This window comes from Apostichopus japonicus, chromosome 14 (assembly GCF_037975245.1).
Source record: "Apostichopus japonicus isolate 1M-3 chromosome 14, ASM3797524v1, whole genome shotgun sequence".
In the NCBI taxonomy this organism is placed as follows: domain Eukaryota; kingdom Metazoa; phylum Echinodermata; class Holothuroidea; order Aspidochirotida; family Stichopodidae; genus Apostichopus; species Apostichopus japonicus.
Genome location: NC_092574.1, coordinates 22167270 through 22185762, shown reverse-complemented (window position 1 = coordinate 22185762; position 18493 = coordinate 22167270). Strand labels below are relative to the sequence as shown.

Genomic DNA, 18493 nt, shown 5'->3' with positions numbered 1-18493 from the left:
AGCCCTAGTCCCTAATTTAATCACCAAACTTTCATATCATACAGTCATTTCTATTTTCTTGGTGCTTACATATCTCCTGGTAGCATTCTCAGCTGAAGATAGGAATATCCTTACCTGCAGTAATCCTCACTAACGAGACCGTAGACTTTGAGGTCATCGCAGATCTCTAATGCCAGCAGCATGGTGAACCAACCGGTGGAAAGCCAAGAATTTGTCTTATCCCTAAAAAAATCAGAAAAAAATTAAGAATATATGGTAACATGAAAGTTAAATTATTTGGAAGAAAACCACCCCTCTACATAACTAAATTGGTGCTTTCAAAAGTATTATTCATTTGGCACAAGCAACTGTGTGCTGAATTGAAGTCTGGGTCCAGTCTACCGCTGTTAACGATGCAGGCAGGCCTTGAAATGGGGGGGGGGGGGGTAGTTACCAGTTAAAAATATCAGTGGGTTTTGCTGTTTGCCAGCATATAAATAATAGGCACTAGCTTCTTTTTCTGTCAGTAGACCATTAAAGCAGTTTAACACATGGTAAGTTCTATCAAAGATTATCGGTCAAGATGTCTGCATGATTTCCATACCTGACATAACGCCTGTATTACTGCTTACTATCAGCAGATATTGATATTATTGAGTTGCTCTTAAAGCCCGGATGGTATTTATACTGAATGTGTTTTGTATTTCACTAAAATGCTAGTCAGAATTTAATTTTATCAGGTAGTTTTTTTTTTAAAATAATAGCATTTGTTTGCAAGTGACTAAAACTGTGGAATTTTAGGCCTAATCAGAGCAAAATATCTTGTAAGAATCCAGTTAGGCACTTTGCATAGGTCTGTATTTGCCTCAGGTCTCTGGAGAGGCAATTCTTTCAACCATACATTGGTTTAAAAATTGCTTTCAAAGCTCACTGTGTGTTCTATATCCATCATCTCTCTCTTATTAACAAGGCTACAACATACTCATCAAAATGAAACTTGTACTTGGGGAAAGCCCCTCAAAAAACCATGGCTCTAAGTTTGCCCTGGGCTTATTATGATAATTCTGACAAAAGATCTAAACCTAAACAAACGGGTGAGTACCACCTACACAGTTCTATGAACATGATCTCTTCATTTAAAATTATGTAGCAATCTATTCCCTTTAAAAATGTTGTGCCAAAAAATAATTTGAAAAAAATGTATGGATATCATTAGATCACACACCTAATCTCTATGGGAATGTAATGCCTCAAATATGACTCAATTTCAACATGGTGGGTTTCATTTATCTTTTTCACAGTGAGTCTTTACACTCAAATGCACACACGAAGACATGTACATTAATTTACATGTCCTACCCTTACAGCACAGAAATTGATCTGGATTTACTGGCAAGCAACCAAAGGGTACCAAATGCAAAAATAGTCGACAAAGGTTTAGCATACGACTCATTTTTACATATATACACTGCACAGTAATATGCTATTTATGCTGGTACATAAAAAAATACATATATGTAGGCAAACCTTAGGACTTCAGTCGGTCAAATCATTGATTCATTACAAGATACTGTATCTAACTTCTCTGTATTTCTTAAAAATAAATACTTAATTCATGAAATCATTTTATTATCAAGCAGATCTGAAATTGAAATTCACAACTTTGGGGAGGGGGAGGGGGAGGGGGGGGTGAATGCCTCATTTCATTATCATTGAATACACAGTGTGTGACTTTCTTGTTTAGCCTTTTTTGCATAAAATTCAAAATTCAAAGGTCACTTTTAATTCTGCAAATTTATTTTTGTCCTAAATTGAGAACTTTGGATATCTGTTTAATAGTAATAATTTAATGAATGTTAGGAAGTCATCAATGAAAGCATTTTTACCGATCTATTTGGGTTTCTGATTCGTAGATAGCTTCTGCCAGATGCTCGCCTCTGTTTCTCAGTGTGAAGAACCTCTGATTTGGAAACATGTTGGCTACCTTTCTAAGCCGTAATCTTGCCCAAGATCTCCTCTTTGGATTATCCATTCCCCACATAAATACCTTGAACAAACAAGAAAAAAAAAAATTAATCATTTTAAGAAAAAAAACAAGAAGAAGAAGAAGAAGAAAAAAGTGACATGTATTAGTCTAGCAATATGTATAGTAACTATAAAACTTAAGCTTGAATTAACTTCATAAGAGTTTATTACATATCAATCCATCTTAGTCAGTACAAGAATACTATTGAGTTTGGTAGAGGTCAAAGGTCAACAGAGGTCACCAACAGGTCAAAGTATGAAATTCTTTTAAGCATGCCGATCACTCACAAATTCAAGCTTGGATGAACTTCATACATATTATAGGGATCTGTTATAGTACAGGAAGTACAAGTAGCCTGTCAATTGTTGTAGAGGTCAAAGGTTATGCAATAGACTACAAATGCTTCCTTCCATTCCAGTGCTGAGAGTTTAAACCATGTAGGCTTTCTGTGTGCAGCTACCAAAGTGTTTTCTTTTTAACTTTCTACTTCATTTTTCTTTCTGAGATGGTCTGTATTCCATTTTTTCCTCATGAGAGAAGCAAAGTTTACCTAATAATGAATCTCCAACACCACCACCAGCATAGTAAGTCTGGGATTGGATGTCCTAAGATAACATCCAAGGGAGACAAGTGTGATAAAAACACCAATCTTACTGAAAACCTGGAAACAACACTGGTGTTACTCCTGGAAACCAGTAACTTTATACCAGGGATGGATGCACAAACTGGAGTCAACTTCCTTCCAAACTGATAAACAGGAAGACCTCTGCATGTGAGGAACTTTCTAAGTTCTGTTAGTTGTTAGAATCTACTGTTTTCTCTCATTTACTATCACAGATATGAAGATTGGAGAATGCATTGTTCTTTTTTTATATTATAATCCATTTGGAATCGTGATCCATTGTCAGAATCATACGTACATTACAACTATTTTGGCATTATCTCCTTCAAGGTGGGCTTTGGAATTGATGCCCTCGGCAGTTCGTTTACAATTTACCCATCTGCCCAAGTGAACACAGGAAGCTGGCGTACGCTTCAAATATAATGTAATAATGAAACGACCTTGTTATGTCTTGAAAATGAGATCGTGAGATTCTCTCATCATTCTGAGTGAATATTTGGAGTGTAAAATTGATAATCATGATCAAGTGTTCATCGTACTGACTAAACAACTGGGGAAGACATTGTAATCAAAATAATTCCTGCAATAAAGCAGACACTGAATTGTAATAACACACAAGACACAAGGCACAGCAGGGTTTATACTATATATGCTAGAATACGGCACTATAAAAGGTTTTCAACTACTGTAACTGGCCATATGTTAGACTTAAGTTATAAATGGAATAGTTTACATCAATAGAATGAGACCAGTCGAAACATATACTGTAAGACAACCATATAAACAGTCACAAAGTACAAGACCATGTTCATAGAAGGACTAGACCATGTTAGAAGGACCCAACCATGTTAGAAGGACCAGAACATTATAGAAACTCCATAGAAAAAAGAAAAAAAAATGTCTGGATCAGTGCCATTTAAATTCAAGAATCTTTACTATTTAATAAGCTTTATTTATTTCTCTGGATTCAACCTGTTTGCATTTAATTTAAGTTATATATGAAAGGTAAGCAAATGTTTACAAGGTTTTAGACTGTGACTTCTGTCGACCTCAAATGACCTTTGACCTTGACATAAAAAGGAAGGGTTCTTGTACTCAACCGGGTGGATCTACGTTCAATGTATCATATTTATTCCAGCTTTGCCTTTGAAATTATCATGTTCACAAGGTTTTCTGATTTCAAAATCTATTGACCTTTAATGACCTTTGATCTCTACAGAAATCAAAAGCCTATACTTTAAGGAATCCACGTCCAATATGAAGATAAACCATACAGTATTGATTGAGTTATCATGTTTACAAGCAGTACAGTATATAACATAAGGAAATCATCACATAGATTCCCTAAGGCTACACTCTCAGTAAAGAAAACAAGAATAATCAAAGGACTATGTGAGCTTCTCTTATACATCATGAATAGTCATTACACATCATGTATATTCAACAGACCGATAAACTCAAACCTACATCTGTCATGCTGTCAAAGGTCTATCAACATCTGACATGACATATATTCCCTAAAATCTCAGTAAAGAAAACAAGAATCATCAAAAGTCTATGTGAGCTTCTCTTACACATCATGAATAGTCATTACACATCATGATTCATGAATATTCATTAGACCGTGTGTACCTTTCCTGATAAACTCAAACCTACATCTGTCATTCTTTCAAAGGTCTATCAACATCTGACATCACTTTGAATTGGATATGTCACCGGAAATCTATTTCACATTCCTTCTCTTCCAATAATAAACTCCTGGACGGCTACGACATACAGTGTGGTTACAGTATCTACAGCTGTCCGTACATTAGAGGTTATAGTAGGGAGCTCTTCTTGCTACGTAATAAGATTCAATTTTACATCATCTACAAACACAGGTATGCTAGTATGGTAGATCTGTAACCAGGTACAGTATATGCTTGCACATAGACAGGTTGGTACTTGAACTTTTGAGAGTTTTCAATATTCGTAACCAAAATGGAATCAGGAAAAGGGAGTTACTCCTGGTGAAAATAAGATGGTAGATAGGCTGAAGTATATATTTGAGAGTGTTGTGGTCAAGTGGTTAAAGGCAGTGGACTTTCTTGATCTAAGGCTTGCAGGTTCAAGTGCTGGTCAGGTCATTAGGTTGTGGTCAAGTGGTCAAGGTAGTGGACTTGTGATCTAAGGCTTGCAGGTTCCAGTCCTGGTCAGATCACCTTTCCATTACCTTGTGTCCTTAGGCAAGGCACTTTGTCTCTCTTCACCCAAATGAGAGCCTGTGAGATAAACTGTCAGTTGGGTATTGTTTAGCTGTTGCCATGTTGATGGATTGTCTCTATGTTTGACATGTTATCATTGACCATTGTCACCAGGGTGATATTGTGATGCGCCTTGAGCACCGCTATCAGTGGATAAGTCTGTGCTTTATAGATCCTCAATATATATATACTAATATTAAGTATATCTATCTCATAGTTGTGAACAAACAATGTTTTAAACAGAATAGGTATACATTTATGGATAGACAGAGACATTGTTAGACATGGTTCAAACTAAGCCTATGTTTTTTTCAGGTTTACAATACATATGGTTTATGCACAAATGATAAAACTGTTTTGTAGCTTGGTGTCACACAATGCCTTCTATACCAATTCTATTCACAGCCTATATGTAGATCTCACGCAATGTGCACCAAACAGTACCACTTAACCCATCTGCAACATTTTTCAGGAGGAAGCAGCAATTCAATCTTCTCACAGCAACTGAATGAAATATAGTTTGCACAGTGCTCGTTGACATTATAGAGTGAATGGAATGCCACCCAAAAAAAATGTTGAAATAGTAATGTTATTATTCTTATCTTATTCCAGACAGACTTCTTGTTTGATATTCGGTAAAGAGGAAGATAAACTACAGGTGCAGGAAATTTGGATGACCTACTTCTGCTCCAGTAAAACCAATAGAATAATTTACATACGAGAGAGTTGTGGTATCTAGAGTTATTTATAAGATAGCCATCCTCACATACTTTTCCGATCAAGAGCTGCTGAAGTATCACTCTTTAATATACTTTTTTGGGTGATTTTTCATCTGCGGAGACAATATCTGAAGTATCTGTCACTTTTCTGGCTTTAAGTAGTTTGATTTTATAAAGTCTACCCGTAACTACGGTTACGAGCAATTCTCAAGTACAGTAGTGCACCATCCTCTTGAAGCAAAAATGACAGGGTTATCTTCACCCAGTACAATAATAATGACATGATTTATCAAACCCATTTTCTTGTTAACACGCTACATTTCACATTACTTTGGTTAATTACTGTCTACTTATGTACGGTAGGTTTAAACTTGAAGGTCAAGAATTTGTTACAAAATTGATTTATTTAATATGTATAAAGTTTTCAACATTAATTTATTTCCAGATAAGATTCATTCTCTTTGTGTTTTGTGATGGTTTAATGCTTCGAGGGTGGTACAGAAGTAGACCCTCCTGAAGGGTATTCTGCATATATTACAATGACAAAAGACAGTCGTGAATATTCATGACCGGCTTATTTTGCATCATTCTCTAACTTAGGACATCAGGAAAGTGTTCAAATTTTTGGGTGAGCAGTTTTGAAAGCCCTGTGAAATGCCGGCCCTGCACTTATGTAGCAATTTGCGCATTTTGCGATGCATTACCGGATAAATTCCATGGACATAATTTTTGTTATACTTTTGATAAATATTCATCATGTATATGTGACTGATATGCGATAATGATTGAGCTGAAAGACAAAGCTGAAGAAATTAAACATTTTCCTAAATCTGACATTCTGACTGTTTCATCACATATATGTGTAAATGTGAACAGGCATACAAATTTTATCAATCCAGGTTTTATCAATCATTAAAAAAAAACATTTACAAACAAAATGGAGATACCTAAGGTCATTAATCACTCCTCCCCAACATACCCATCCCATCCCCCCTCTCCCTCTCCCCTCCACTCCCAGACAAGTAACAAATCCACTGTGAGTCATAATCTGCTTACAGTAAATTACGATCTTGTCTAGTACATCTGCTCCTCATTAGGAACCAAGGAAGTCCTTCAATATTCTCTACCTTGGCATAGTGACCTTTGACCTCAATTTCCATCTTCACTTGAAAATATTTGCCCATTAGCAGACCTTACAAGATGTGCAAGAAGTACCAATAATCTGTCCTGTACGTGACTCCAAAATCGTGTCCTACCATATATAGCTTGTGTCTGAGTGTGTTTTTTTGACAAGGAAGTTACTCAGTGAGTACAAAATTCAAAAGTTAGTAAACCCACCATACACTTTTTGTTGTTTTGCAACCCCATTTCTGTCTACGCCTTTACTAAAATTTTACTACTCGAATCCTGCCGTTTTTTCAACCGATGAAGGTTTACTAACCAAGTCTACAGCAAGATTCCACAGACCAGCCAGTCATTAAACTATACATTTGCTGTTCGTAACATGCTGCTCTATTTTAATTTAAACTCAAAACAGATTTGTTTTGTTTTTTTGATGTCCTTCAGCCATCGCTGGCGGCCTGATCCGGTCATCAACTGATCATCAAATTGACCATTTCTTTAATAAATGAACAGAGAGGTCCGGACGTTAAATATATACTTGATGAAGTCACCATTAAGGATACCGCTAAGTTGATTCATCTAGCACTTAGCAGATGAACGCCTTGACAAGGTAGCAAGTTAGCAACCCCACCGGGCATGATGATTTTACATTTGTCATTATCTCCATTACTGCAAACTTTGTGTTTGTTCACAGACTCGGTTGGTTCGTAACAAAAATCTTTCATCCCATTAAAAAACATAACAATCGATGATCCAAATTTTTTCTATTTTCTTGATTCTACTATTAAAACAAAGTTCAGGAATTATAACTGACAAGGAACCCGAGCATGCGATAAGAAGCTGATTACAAAATTCATAAAAGGGAGATGTCACACATCATGTGTTTAATCCTCCTACTGGGTAACCGCAGGAATTCCACTTGTAATCTCTTTGAACGAAAAGATGCTGATGGGTATCACTGCTAGTTTTGAATACAGTGCAAGCTCAATTCGATTTATCTCTTTAAAATAACCTGCTTTCATTCGATACATTAAACCATTATTAATTGACATTAATAGTAGAATTAAATTACTTAACATATAGTACACACAGTGAAGCAAGAATGCAATAGTAGTAGTAACCAAAAAGTGTAGTAACATTTGAAAATTATATACATGTACTAACAAAGAGACAATAATCAATATTTGACTTCCCATCTAAATGCTCATAAATTTCCTTGTCTAACAAACTGAGTTGATGAGACTTATAGTTTGACTTCAGGAGCATGTGATATAAATGAGCAATTACTCGGAATCTTAAAAGCTGGCAAGCATAACTACATCCTTGTCCAAGCTGTTTCCTTGTTTCAGGCAACCCAGTCAAACGAAGACAATATTTGCCTTTCTATAGAATAACAAACAAAAGAAAAGTCATTAACTAAATTGAAGTTGTACTTGGAATCTCATGGGGGTGGGGGGAGGGGAGGGGAGATAGATGACATCATCTTTGGCCCCAAATAAACTGAACTACTGACTGTCCACTCCTGCCAACTAATGAGCAGCAGAAACCTCATATTTTCTAGTTAAACTTATCAACTTTTTTTTTACTATCATATTTATACTATATATCTATATATCAGCAATCTTGGTTACTTGCACATCGCTGAAGTTTATGGCAGATTTTATCGCTTTGGAAGACATACTTCAGTTTCTGCATCATCGATGGTATCGACTGGTCACTCTTGATATTTAAAACCACTTAAACTCTACGGAACCACTTCTATAAACACAACATACCTGTCCCAACACAATTTTTATATCTCTCTCATCCACAAAAGTCTTGAATTGTAGAAAAGAGCCAATACCTTTATGAATATATTCCAAACCTTACCTACAGTAGGTTGGATATTTGTGAGTGACAAACTGTTCCCTCATGGTATAACAGTCACCATAGGGGGTGGGGGGGGTGTCAAAGGGTTATCAGTTCACTTTAAACAAGGCAGAACTAGAGTGCAGAGGTTATGAGGAGACATGTAAGGATGGAAGTCAAGTAAATTGATGACTGAAATCTGCATTTTGTGTTGGTTGGTCACTTGGCATAATTTTCTGATGAAAGTGATGTAATAATCACACACATTTGGATATTTAATGCCACTTGATCTAACTACTGTACAACAATGCATTTGTTACTGGATATAGTGACAAACTGTGTAGTCCAACCCAAAAAATGTTGTTTTCCACAAATTGTATTACACTGCAGGTATCATTTAGGAGAGAGAGAGTGCATGAGATACTGTTCATGGAGCCCTTTACTATCGACGAACGAGTGTGTCCTACTGTTACAGATTCTGCACTAATCAGTATTTGATCAGTAAATGCAGAGTAACGCCTTCTTTCATCGTAGAATCTGCCTGATACAGTACAGGCACCGATTCCTGGTTATTAGCAGTGCTCACGCACACCACACTATATCTGTACACTGACTATGGATCGAACCCACTGCTCTATTTACTCTATTGATAAGAGACAATAGCACCAAAAAAATAATCAATGGTCAATCCAAAACATCTGTTCTTAGAACAAGCAGATTTTTTTACTTACGCTTTCAATGATGCAATCTAAAGCTCCTCGACCAAGGAAACATTGACCATGGATACGACCAGTGCGTCGAGTGAGAATCTGAATATTCTTTGCAAAATGCCATGTATCCGACGACACATACATGTTGCCAATATCTTTCAAAACTCTACAAATTTGGCAAACTGTGTACACGTGCTATAGCCCATGGATACACGTGATGAAAGAAAATATCCTAGCAGAATCAGTTGTGGGACGTTTGACCACCGCTGATGTCTTGCTCACCTGACATGAAGCGTTTTGATTCAATATTTCTGCGTTATTAAACAGATGCTATCCTAACAAGCAAGCCTAACTACCACAGTAGTATTTAACTGAGATGCAAATTGTGTTTTTCCTCCCAAAATGACAAAAATCTGGTGAACTGGTGCTTGATATTTATCATCTCAGTTCAAGGGGCTCATGATGTGGACTACTTCAAGGATTTTAAGTAGCATGTAGTGTGAACTTGGAATACCAAATTTGCAGGTTTTAATATTGATTTGTTATGCCAGCAGATAGAGCAGGGGTTTTCCCCTGTATTTCCCTGCAATCTGTAAAACATAAAACTGGCAGGTTTCACCTTGTAGGGGTTCTATGAAATCAAACCTTATCGACTAGATGACAGATGCCAGAGCATTTCAAACCAAAATATCTCCCAAATGGAGGAATATTTTGATGTATAGCTCTATGAAGGAGTCGTTCATCAGAAGCGTAGCATCTATGATATAAGTTAACGATCGTTGGGCTTGCTTCTTCTTCTTCTTTGAAAACGGGAAGAAAAGTCGGTGATAGCAAAGCGGAGCAATGCCAAAATGGTCAGTCTTGATAACCTATAGAGGTTTGCTTTCATTCAGAAGAGGAAGGAGGCAAAAATGAGATGAGAATTAAAATTACGACAACTTACATAATCGGATTTCTCTTTTCCGAAATAAAGGTCCTTTTTGATGTTTCCTATGGCTTGAAAGCTGCAGACCCGTATCGTTGTCCTATTACCAACGTCTTCCGTATAGTTAAAGGTAGGAGCGTGGTTCATTCGTATAATACATTCCGCCTCGTTTATCTCCTGGCTGGCCTTAGAGTTCAACAACTGACCGGAATTTGAGACCAGAGCACAGGTATTATAATGTTGCTTGAAATCCTCCTGAAAATATATATAGAAAGGAACAAAAAGGGGATAATATTAGGTGGCCAACTAGAATTATCTTCTTGCAGAGCCAAAATTGCGTGTACTTTCACATATAAAGGTAACAAAAATACTTCTAATCTCCTGAAATTAAAAGTTTCCTATATAGCAGGGGATAAATGTAGCCATAGAGATTCTTGATTAAAGTATGTATACAAAATCAAAAAAGAAGTTACCTTTGTGTATTAAATTAAATCACAAAAATGTTTAAGTTTGTCAACTAACAGATTACTAAATATTCAACTATATGTTTGCTTCATATGCGCAGCCATCGTTCAATTATCATTATTTTTTTAATCCAATGCATTTCTGCGTTTCTGTGCCTCATCTCAAAAAATATGGGATTGGGAGAGTTGCTATCCTTACATGAGACAAACCAATCAGCCATCTCTATTGATCATCTAATGTGATAGAGATAACTGTAATGAACAACTTCCAACAAACAGCAAAGAAAAACCTCATGCCGTCTGGAAGATTGGTTTCATTGTCAACGCTGTTAAAATTGTACCTTGAATACATGAAAAGAAAACCAAAGAATAACTAAACGGTTTCAGATCCAAGCTGTTCTATGACATTACAGACTTATAGAATGATAGCCCCCCAGACAAGACTTTAAACTGAGCTATCTCCCAAAAGGGGCAAATTTTGTCTAAGCTGTGTGGGGGAGTTGACGGAATTTTTCTTCACAAAGATCTCTGTCATGTTAATCTAAGGATGATAGTTGGGTCTGTGCCCCCTTTCACAAACTTGACTTAAAACCTCAATGATAAGAATCGTTACCCAGCTGACATACTGAAGCCTTCACAGCGGAGCCCATTTTTAGCAAGAGAGGCTTTTACACTTCAAGTAGAATATATATACATTTGACTTTTGTATATATCCTGTTCATAACTGTTGACCTGTACCATGCAATAATAATGTGGGTGTTTTTGTAACTAAATATGGGAACTTCCTGTGTGGAAGTATAACATTCATTGTTATCCTCCATATATATATCATTTTCAAGCATATACAGTATGCATGCATGATCATGAGTGCACACATGATATGCCATCCAAAATGAAAATATATATATAAATTTCTCCAGCAAGCTGTAACAGTCTAACAGATATATATATATTTGCAACAAATTACTTTTGTACAGGCTCAAAGGGGATAGGCTGTTGGTCAAACTGGATCAAATTTCTTTTCCTGATCCCATGTAGTACTTCACCCATACTTACAGAGAAAACAACATACTGTAACTCATTGTATATATTACGACAGAGAAATTATTCTTGTCTTCCTTGAAATCCATTGCCAAAAAAAAAAAAAAAAAAGTATTATGTATCTCTATTGAACATCACAATTTGAAATCCAATATTTACTTTTTTACAAGATTAACATAGTTCGAAGTTGTAACATATCTGTTTACGGACCTATGCCGGTACTGTGCACCTTACATTAAGAGTCACATAAGAGTAAATAAGAGAACTATACATACAGGCTATAGGGCTTACAGTACAAGTTCTGTCTGTAATAGTGTTATAATGCAGGAGTAAATAGAATTGACATCCATATTCAATCTACTAATATCAAAAGCAATTGAAACATGTATAATTAACTTGAATCTCTTAAATATCTCAACATGGTAATTAAAAGTATGTAAATTACAGGCATGATTGCTATTACTGAATATAAACTCATCCGTGGAAGTGAAAAAAAGTCAACTCTAGACTGATTGTGGCATTTAAGCAGGACAACAATGGAGCTATGCAGCCACACCCTAATAAAAAGAGGGCGCTGTCATGTCGGTCTTATTTACTTCTGCGAAACTTGACAAGGCTGCAGTCTCTGACTGCAGATCATAATGGTATGTACAGGGACTACGTTCGTAATTATTGAAGAGATCTTTCTTGCAGTTTCGAGTCAAAATACAAAAACTTGTGTTTTCAATAGCACTTTCTCCATTTGGTCAAAGTGGAACCTTCAACTAGTCAATCAGGTTCAACTCAGTATGTATGCGCATGCTTGTGAGCATTTCACAGGATCATGTTTAAACTTTCACTCAGAGATCTGTAAACATTAGGACCGATAAGACCCCCCCCCCCCGGGAAAGCCCCATGATTGCCTCACATCAGAGTTTGTGTGAATTACTTCCGGGATAAATCCATTTTTGAGTTTTTGAGCTGAATATTTAATAGTCGATCTCCACACCAGTTGTATACATGAACAGTTCATGCATACACACATTGTACATGTAGTCTGACCGATTGCCGGCTAACATGTGACAAAACCTCATTTTCATTACAATTTTTTTTAACATGAACAAACAATACATACTGCATTACATTAAACTTGTGTGTGTGGTGTTATACGTGAAGTATGAACACGCTACATCAGCTGTGTATCATGATAACGTGTTGCAACATGACAAAGGTTTAAATATTCATGACAGTCAGAGGCAATGACTCGGGGAAAATGTGAGGCGATTGCTGTGCGAAAGGATATGTATCTTGGCCTGCGTAGATCATCAATATGAATATATCTTTACTCCTGTGTGAGCTGACACTATGTCTTTACATGAATGCAATACATTATACATTCAAAAATGTTAATATGGTCTAGGTTAACTGCACGCTATTGTAGCAAATAATAACACTCCTATGGAAATGACATGATTTTATCAAAGCAACAGGTTGAAAGCTGAACGGGAATTGTGTCTCTTGACTTTTCTTTCTTTTTTGCAAAAAAAAAAAAGAGAAGTTAAATGAAGACTTAAATATGGAAGTGCAAATCATCAAACTCCAGTAACCTATTTTTAATGTTAATTCTTATTCAGCTCAACTGTTTGTCCAGCGTAAAAGAAATGAGAAAATATCACTAGATCTAGTTCTTCCAAACCTTACCGTCTAATTCAACATCATACATAATTTCTTTCGGTAAAGAAAGAGTCTGGTACCAACCATGTATCATTGACAATGCATGGAGCTTACACCCTATGTACCTTTTTTTTCTTTTCTTTTCATAAATTACTAATCCAATTCAACTTTGAACCACAATTTCTTTTGATCAAAGAAATCTTTTGAGTCTAGTACTATATACCATTGACAGTGCAAGGAGCTTACACCCTATCTACCTTTTTTCTCTCTTTTCTTTTCTTAAAATACTAAATAACTAATCCAATTCAACATTGAACACAATATCTTTCTTTCCATCAAAGAAATGTTTCAAGTCTGGTACATATATCATTGACAATGCAAGGAGCTTACACCCTACAGTATGTACCTTTTTTCTTTTCTTTTCTTTTCATAAATTACTAATCCAATTCAACTTTGAACCACAATTTCTTTTGATCAAAGAAATGTTTGAAGTCTGACACAGGAGCAGCTTCAAGAGTTGATGTTGGAGGTAATTAGCTTGAGTATCCATGTTTCATGGCTAATAATCATACAATCATACAAAAACACTTTTTTTTTCATTGAATTTTTTTTTACATGTGGCTAACAAGAAAGGATCTTAACACATGGAAATTTAAAAATTTAAAATAATTTTAAACCCTAATTCATTAAATGACTCACTTGTCACTGTTTCTGTGGTGAAGAATTTTTTTTTATCTGATACATATATATCTTGGTCGGTTGAATTATAATCTTGTTAGGATCAGAGAAAATTGATACTAAAACGTTCCAGAGGTTCGAAACCAGTTGAGGTTACTTGTCATTCCACTGCAGGCCTCGTCATCTGTACGAAACAATACTAGTCCTGTGGTGACTTATTTGCATTACTCTAAGTGTATAGACATGTTTAATACATGTCTATTCTCCTCTACAAACAGAGAAAGGTTTAGTTTGCTATTGCAACCTACCAAGAGGTACCCAACCCCTCCATGAACTACACTATCTGGTGTAAGTATCCCCCCCCCCCCCAAATACCACTCCATAAATTTCAACATGAACAGTTTAGGGCATCACAATGGGTGAGAGGTCACTTTGTGAGAGGTCACTTCGAGGGGGTTTGGATACAAAACTATGATGTAAGGAAGCATGTACAACTGTCTTATGGCAGAGAAATATGTTTTTTTTAATGACAAATGACACAGTGGACAATTAAATTGTTGATAGAGGAGAAACACTGATTATTCCTGAAAGAGATCTTCAAAATGTTTCAAAAACCCTTAAAATAGTTTATGATATTCACTGTGAGGTCAGATTGGCCTCTGATATGCTGGTACAACACCTTCATCACAGCAAAGAAATATCAATTTCATCGAAAAGGTTTGTATGATACACATTATAGATCAACTGGACATATTGATATTCCTGCATCAAGGTCAAGATGCTTCCAGTTGACTTCTGAGTCACCAGTATGAAGGTTGAGATGTTACAAAGAATTTCATGGATCCAGAAATAAATCAAACACCAAACTTTTAATCAAGGATGTAGGCTCAGGCTGGATGCCATTGAAGTTTATTAAACAAGCCTGAATAGAGCTCTACAGCAGGGAAGTTTTCAAGCAGCACAGAGCAAGGAGTAACTTATCTTGTATCATAAGGCAAAATCATATTGTTTATCCAAATTTATTTATAAAAAAAAGAATATGTACTAAACATTACTAATTAGCCAAAATGTTATACAAATGTACATGGACAACATACAGGAGCTTCTTTGAGCAGAAACTCAATATTTTTACTATTTTATATTGAACGGTCACTATCTTTTTTTCAAAAGGACTTAATTCTGGTGACAACCAAATACCAATGTAGAGTGAAACTACAACGATATTTTGTACTGCTAGTTGAAAACCAATCTCTCCATGGTATCTTATCCCAAACGTGAGATATGGTCGTTTGAACTTAACCTATTTTTAACAGACCGTTATTCCAGAAAGTGAATCACAGTAGGTGGTCTGTGATATCATCAGGGCAGATGTTCTGCCAAATCTTTACTTAGGCTATAATTATCTTGTTAAAGAACTTTTGTCTTGGGAAATTGTGTTTGCTTTCTATAGTTTGCAGTTATAATTTCATCAAAGTACGAAATCTTCTCTAGATAAATGATTGAAATATTATAATGAAAAATAAAGATATTTTTTTTCCGGTTGAATTGCCCTGATGATGTCATTCATTCTGATGTTGCCAAATGTTTTTATAAAAATATTACAAATTTTTCATATTAAAAATTTTGTTTCTTTGCCAAATATAAAATGGTACATGGGGTTTGAGGTGTTGCAAATAACATGCAGCATATCTTTGGCAGCTTTGCTTTTAGTTTCAGCAACTGGAATACTCCTTTAATGAGGAGGAAAAACAGATGTGCAACTTGTCCAACGTAAAATTGTTCCCAGATCATTGCTAAAAGCTCAATCATTCTAAAGAGTGTATGTACAGTGCAGACAAACATTAGGCCTAAGAATTAACCCTATCACAGAAAATCCACAAGTCAGTAGAAAGCAAACATCACAGCAAAGTAAGAAAAGGTAAAAGGTAAAGCTAAACAGCAAACTATGAGGTGGAACTAACCTGGGATGATTAAGCAAATTTTTTAATTGGAATTCATTTGATAGCAACTCCTTTTAAGCTGATATTGTACAAATGTTGATACTTTTTGGTTAATAAATGATGTTAAAACAGTGTACTTCAATTGTTGTGTACTATCTATCGTCAAGCTTCCTTTCAATTAATCAGGAAGAAAGAAAGGTTGCATGTGATTATTATATATTAAAGAGTGTTTGGGCAAAGAAATACAGAACAGAACAAAAATAGGATAGAATTGTTAAATATTCAATCACTGTTTAGAACTTAACATTGATTTAACAAAAATGGAAAAGAAAGAGGGAATTATATAAATATAGAAAACCAAAATATCACAAAGGGATTTATTCTTTCATCTTGATTTATATGTAATTTACTTTCTTAAATTTTGTAGAATTGGTGGCAAAGTCCCAAAACTTACCAGCTTTGGTTATTTAAGAGTGACAAGCTTACCTGTCTCTTCACAATGTCTTAAAACTTTGGGTGGTAAAATGAGGCGGTTCATTAACAAATGGTGACCGGTCACGAACAGGGTAAGTAACAGTGCTAGTAAGTTACAAATGGCATTCTAGGCATGGGCAGAGCCATAGTCCTTAAATTTGTTAAGTGAATGCAGCAATGGTAATCAAAAGGTGCTACTTTAACATGCTTCTGACTTCTGAGAGGTTGAACTTCACATTGCAAATGTGTGAGTGCTGAGGTTTTGTGGAGACAGGTAAGGTACCAGAAGCTTTGTCCTAATGAAGGTTGTTGAATGAGTAATTCATGAAAATGTCATCGCTTGGAAAATTTCTATTAAAGAAAAAGGGGGGCTGGGGAGGATCTGAACATTTTACTTCACTATTTGCCTTGAAATTTAGCTAACGAAACTAACCGTATAAAATGGTATCAAACAGCTCGTTGACAACTTTTATCAAACTTAAAACCAAGTCAAACAGCTGTTTTAGAACTGTTGCTCTGTCTTTTGTAATGCTTGAAATAAATTACCCTTCCATCTGAAGTGTTGAACTGAGCCATATAATCTCAATGCACTAAAGCTCATACATTAAATATTCTTCACCTCTCAAAAGTTCCAATCAACAACAAAATGGCTTTCTAATTTATGTTCCCTTGAAGCATTGTCATTTGGCAAACAATGACAAGATGGAATCTTAAAGTACTTGCCACAAAATTAGCCACTTCTAAATTATGAGAAAATAGGTTTGGTTCGTTAATAGCTCCACAAATTATCACATTTTCTATTTTCTAATTTTTAACAAAGATTTGGATCAGAAAACAAAATTTGTTGTGAAACAGCACAAAAGATGGACAGAAACTTGTACTAATACTTTAAGTAAGCAATCCCTTGATTGTTCCTTTGGGACTTGGGATGCTCACTCTTTGCGAAAGCAATTTGACATACAGTACATAAAACTACTATATATATGGTAGCATATAAGCTCTGTAATTACAGAGCTCAACTTTCGATATAACTTAAGCTGAAAGCTCCGATTACAATTTGCATGGTTGCCTTGGTTACCAAATTCTATACTTTTTTCTGTTTCGGTCTTGAAATTGAGAACAAAAATTATTACCCCCAAACGACAGTACTTACAGGCAGAACATTTTTAGCTTACAGGAGCGTTACACATGCACACATGTAGAGTTTATATTTCTTTGCTTTCAAAACAGTGAGTTTGAGATATTTCATCTTGCTGTATCTTAAAGTGTTCAAGACAATTCAATCAAATCCTCAAATTCTATGTAGGCAATTTACTTCTCCAAATCCTACATTGCAGCACTCTATTGTCCAACAGAATGCATACAACTGTTCTGTAAAAGATATGTAGAAAGGATACCAATTTTAACAGAGTAAAGACACACATGTATGACCTTGTTTGTAGATCCATCACTCCAACTTCACCACACCCCACCCCTCCCAACCATACCCCCATCCCTCCCAACCATACCCCATCCACACCCCCATCCCTCCCAACCATACCCCCATCCCTCCCGACCATATCCCATCCACCCAACCATACCCCCCATCCCACCCAACCATATTCCCATCCCACCCAACCATACCCCCATCCCTCCCAACCATACCCCATCCACACCCCCATCCCTCCCAACCATACCCCCATCCCTCCCGACCATATCCCATCCACCCAACCATACCCCCCCATCCCACCCAACCATATTCCCATCCCACCCAACCATACCTCCATCCCATCCCATCCCACCAAACCATACGACCATCCCACCCAACCATACTCCCATCCACACCTCCATCCCACCCAACCATGTCCCATCCCATCCCACCCAACCATATCCCCATCCCACCCAACCATACCTCCATCCCATACCATCTCACCAAACCATACGGCCATCCCACCATCCCATACTCTCATCTCCACATGCTAACAGCTTGCACTATCACAATACATCCTCTATTCTGTTCATACAGTAGACCTGAATATACTAATTATATCAGGGAGTCCATAACAACTC

The 18493-nt window shown here is 36.2% G+C and overlaps 1 protein-coding gene across 5 annotated transcripts in view; it reads right to left on the bottom strand.

The window, feature by feature from the left end:
* The window catches only part of LOC139979366 (alpha-N-acetyl-neuraminyl-2,3-beta-galactosyl-1,3-N-acetyl-galactosaminide alpha-2,6-sialyltransferase-like), a 53754-nt gene that overhangs the window by 9835 nt on the left and 25426 nt on the right, over positions 1–18493 (bottom strand). For all 5 annotated transcript variants that reach the window (XM_071990085.1, XM_071990084.1, XM_071990083.1 and 2 more), the window contains 3 exons: positions 10213–10449; positions 1866–2026; positions 115–222 (listed from right to left, as the gene is read on the bottom strand). In XM_071990085.1, the coding sequence (XP_071846186.1) occupies positions 115–222; positions 1866–2026; positions 10213–10449 (506 nt within the window). The remainder of the gene's footprint in view (positions 1–114; positions 223–1865; positions 2027–10212; positions 10450–18493) is intronic.